We start from the raw sequence: 3057 nt of genomic DNA on the forward strand, positions 1-3057 counted from the left end.
AATGTTTAAGTGAATGCTCGCCATAATTTGATGATAATGTTCATCAAACGACACGCTAATAATGGTAGAATGTCTGTCCTGTGGCGGCACGTGGAAATACGACATACGCAAACTAAAGATAGATCTTTAACGTCTTCCCAAAATTAACACTTCACTCGAAAACGATTTCATGGTTACGCGTATCCCAAGTAACTTATTACTGCATCCGAGGCTGTTTATATCAACGATACCGACGTGACGCGACTCCCGGCACCGGTGGTGCGCTTATCAGCGTCTGGAGAGAACTGGGGCCTTCCTTCCTCTCGCGTGGATCTGCACGGAGATAACTTGTCCTCCGATGTGTGATGGAGTTCGCAGCAGTTAGTGCTTTGCCTCCCATGCATGCCGATGTAATGCATCTTCACATGCAGAATGTCTTCTTGGGTGTCTCCTCAGCACAGTTCTGCAGTGCTAGCTATGCAGAGAGCAGGTGTGGCCAGCGGGTGTTGACTCTGCGCGGCAGTTTTCGGCCCAGCTTCCGGATTTGGGCGTTGTGTGACCGGCCAGCACGTTCGTAAACGGTGCGGGCGGCCGCCTGGAAGAGGTCACGGAGCAGAGGCACTTCCGCGATGTCGTGAAGATTAGCGGTGGGGAAACCGTAAGGCAGGTGCAAGGCCAGCCGAAGGATGCGATTCTGCAGTGTCTCCAACTTCTTCAGGTTTGTGTCGGCGGCGTTCCCCCAGACGACGGCGGCGTATTGGAGTACAGGGCGGAGCAGCGCCTTGTAGAGAGTGATGCCCAGACGCGGTGGTAGTCGGGAGCTGGGGTTCAGCACCGGGTACAGGATGCGAAGCCGGTTCCGCACTTTGGCCTTCACTTCGCGGATGTGCGGAACCCACGTGAGTCGGCGGTCGATGGTGACGCCGAGGTAATGCGCCGTGGGACGCCACGGGACAGGGCTGCCACCGACGGTGAGCGGTTGCAGACCGGCAGGAACGAGTCGCCTGGTGACGATCAGGAACTGCGTCTTGGCCCCATTGAATTGTAGACGCCACTTGACGGCCCAGGCTGCCAGGGTGTCAACAGCGAGCTGCAGACGGCGGCGCATGACGGCGGCATTGAGGCTCCTCGTATTTAGAGCCGTGTCATCCGCGTACAGGGCGAGCCGCACACGGTCGATCTTCAGCGCATCAGAAGTGTACAGCGAATACAGGAGTGGTCCCAAGACCGAGCCCTGTGGCACACCGGCGTTGATGCGGCGGACGGAGGACAAGCCATGCGCGGCCCGCACATGGAAGGTCCTACCGGCAAGATAGGAATGGATGAGACGGACGTGCGACGTCGGGACCCCAAGTTCAAAAAGTTGGAACAAGAGACCGCGGTGCCACACACTGTCGAAAGCACGCGACACGTCCAGGAACACCGCGCCGAAGAACTCGCGCTGCTCGAGGGCGAGGAACGCATCTTCCACTAGTCGTAGGAGTTGGTGAACTGCCGAGTGACCCCTGCGAAAGCCGAACTGCTCTTCGGGCAGGAGGCCTTCCTCGTCAACGCTGCGCTGCAGCCGCCTGATTTACACCCTTTCAAAGACCTTGGAGACGGCCGGCAGTAAACTAATAGGTCTGTAGTTCGCGGGCTGACGCAGATCCTTCCCCATCTTCGGAATCGCCACGATCTCTGCATGCTTCCAGGACTGAGGAAAACTGCAGGACCAGAGGATTACATTAAAGACGGCGACGAGATGAGTGACAGCCACCGGCGGCAACTCCCTCTAACGCTGCCCATGGTGCAGCTGGTGAGTGTTGACAGCGGTCGGGGCCGGAGAGGCCATCGGCACTGCAGCGGTGAGTTGCTGCGACAGGACTTCAATCAACTTCGTAGCACTGGTTACCAACGCAGTGAGCTGCGCGACGAGGTTGGCCAGGTCAGCGGTGGAGGCAGCCGGCGCGGCCCCGTCGCTGGAAGGGGGAGGCGTGGCTGACTCGCTGTGAGAGTCCATCTGGGGCTGCTCGACTGACGGTGCTGAGTGCTGGGTACCCACGGGGCGTTGACCCCCGCGCAGGCGATTGGTGGGGCGCGGTCCGGCCGACGTCCCGGGAGAGGCAGTACCCGGGTCCGCCACTAGCAGCTGTGGTGGAGGCGCAGGAGCCTCAGGTATCGGCAAGGCATCAGACGCGGCAGGAGCAGGAGCAGCCGACGCAGCCGGGACGGCGGAGGGCGCCCCTGACGTTGCCGCCGCGAGAGAGACGCCGGGCCGTCTCGTTGCCGGCCTCTTCGGATGTGGCGCTGGTGTTTGGCCACGTTGGCGAGCGATGGCACGCTTCCACGCCTCACACCCACGATAGCTGGCCACGTGAGCACCGCCACAGAGTGCACATGTCGGCTTCTCGGTGGGCGGACGGGGGCACGCACTTCCTGCGTGGGCGCCGGCGCATTGAACACATTTGTCCGACATAGAGCAGTGGCGCGCGACGTGATTGATCCCCTGGCAGCGAAAGCACTGCACAGGGCCTCTCCTGGAGCGAAGATCTTCGGTCTAAACCGGAACGTCGGCGACCCGCGTCAATTGGTATAGTTTGCGGTTCTCCACGGTGTCGGAGCAGACGACCAGGAAGAGCGGCATATCATCGCGCGATTTAGGCCACTTCATCTTCACGACTGCCCGTATGTAGAAGCCCAGGTCAGCGAGTTCGCGATGCAGGTGATCGGTTTACATGCTGAATGGGAGGTCCCAGATTATAATCTTCAAGACCTTGTCAGGTGCGGAAGCGTGGGTATAGAACGGGATACCACGCTCAGACGCCTCCTGAGTGACCCGGCGATAGTCGTCAGCAGTGCGGAGTGTGACCCTGTACAGGCCTCGTCCTGCCGGCTTCACGGTATACACGGCCGTTGTCCAGCTGCGCAACAACTTCTGCAGTTCCCCATAGGGTGGCCGAAACTGGAGGACCACCGGCGGGATATGGGAGTCTTTCTTCGGCGCAGGATCGCGCGGCAACTCGTCCGGCGCGTCAGCGAGCGCGTCGAATGAGTTGGCGACGGCAGTTGGAAGCGTCGTCGATGACTGCATGCGTCTTG

General features: G+C 60.2%; 1 protein-coding gene across 1 annotated transcript; it reads right to left on the bottom strand.

The window, feature by feature from the left end:
- Positions 1–1750: 1750 nt before the first annotated feature.
- Positions 1751–2434, bottom strand: LOC126273336 (skin secretory protein xP2-like). The gene has a single exon (XM_049976883.1). It carries the CDS (start codon positions 2432–2434, stop codon positions 1751–1753), a length of 684 nt encoding a protein of 227 aa, XP_049832840.1.
- Positions 2435–3057: the final 623 nt, after the last annotated feature.

The sequence above is a fragment of the Schistocerca gregaria genome, chromosome 5 (genome assembly GCF_023897955.1).
Source record: "Schistocerca gregaria isolate iqSchGreg1 chromosome 5, iqSchGreg1.2, whole genome shotgun sequence".
Lineage (NCBI taxonomy): Eukaryota > Metazoa > Arthropoda > Insecta > Orthoptera > Acrididae > Schistocerca > Schistocerca gregaria.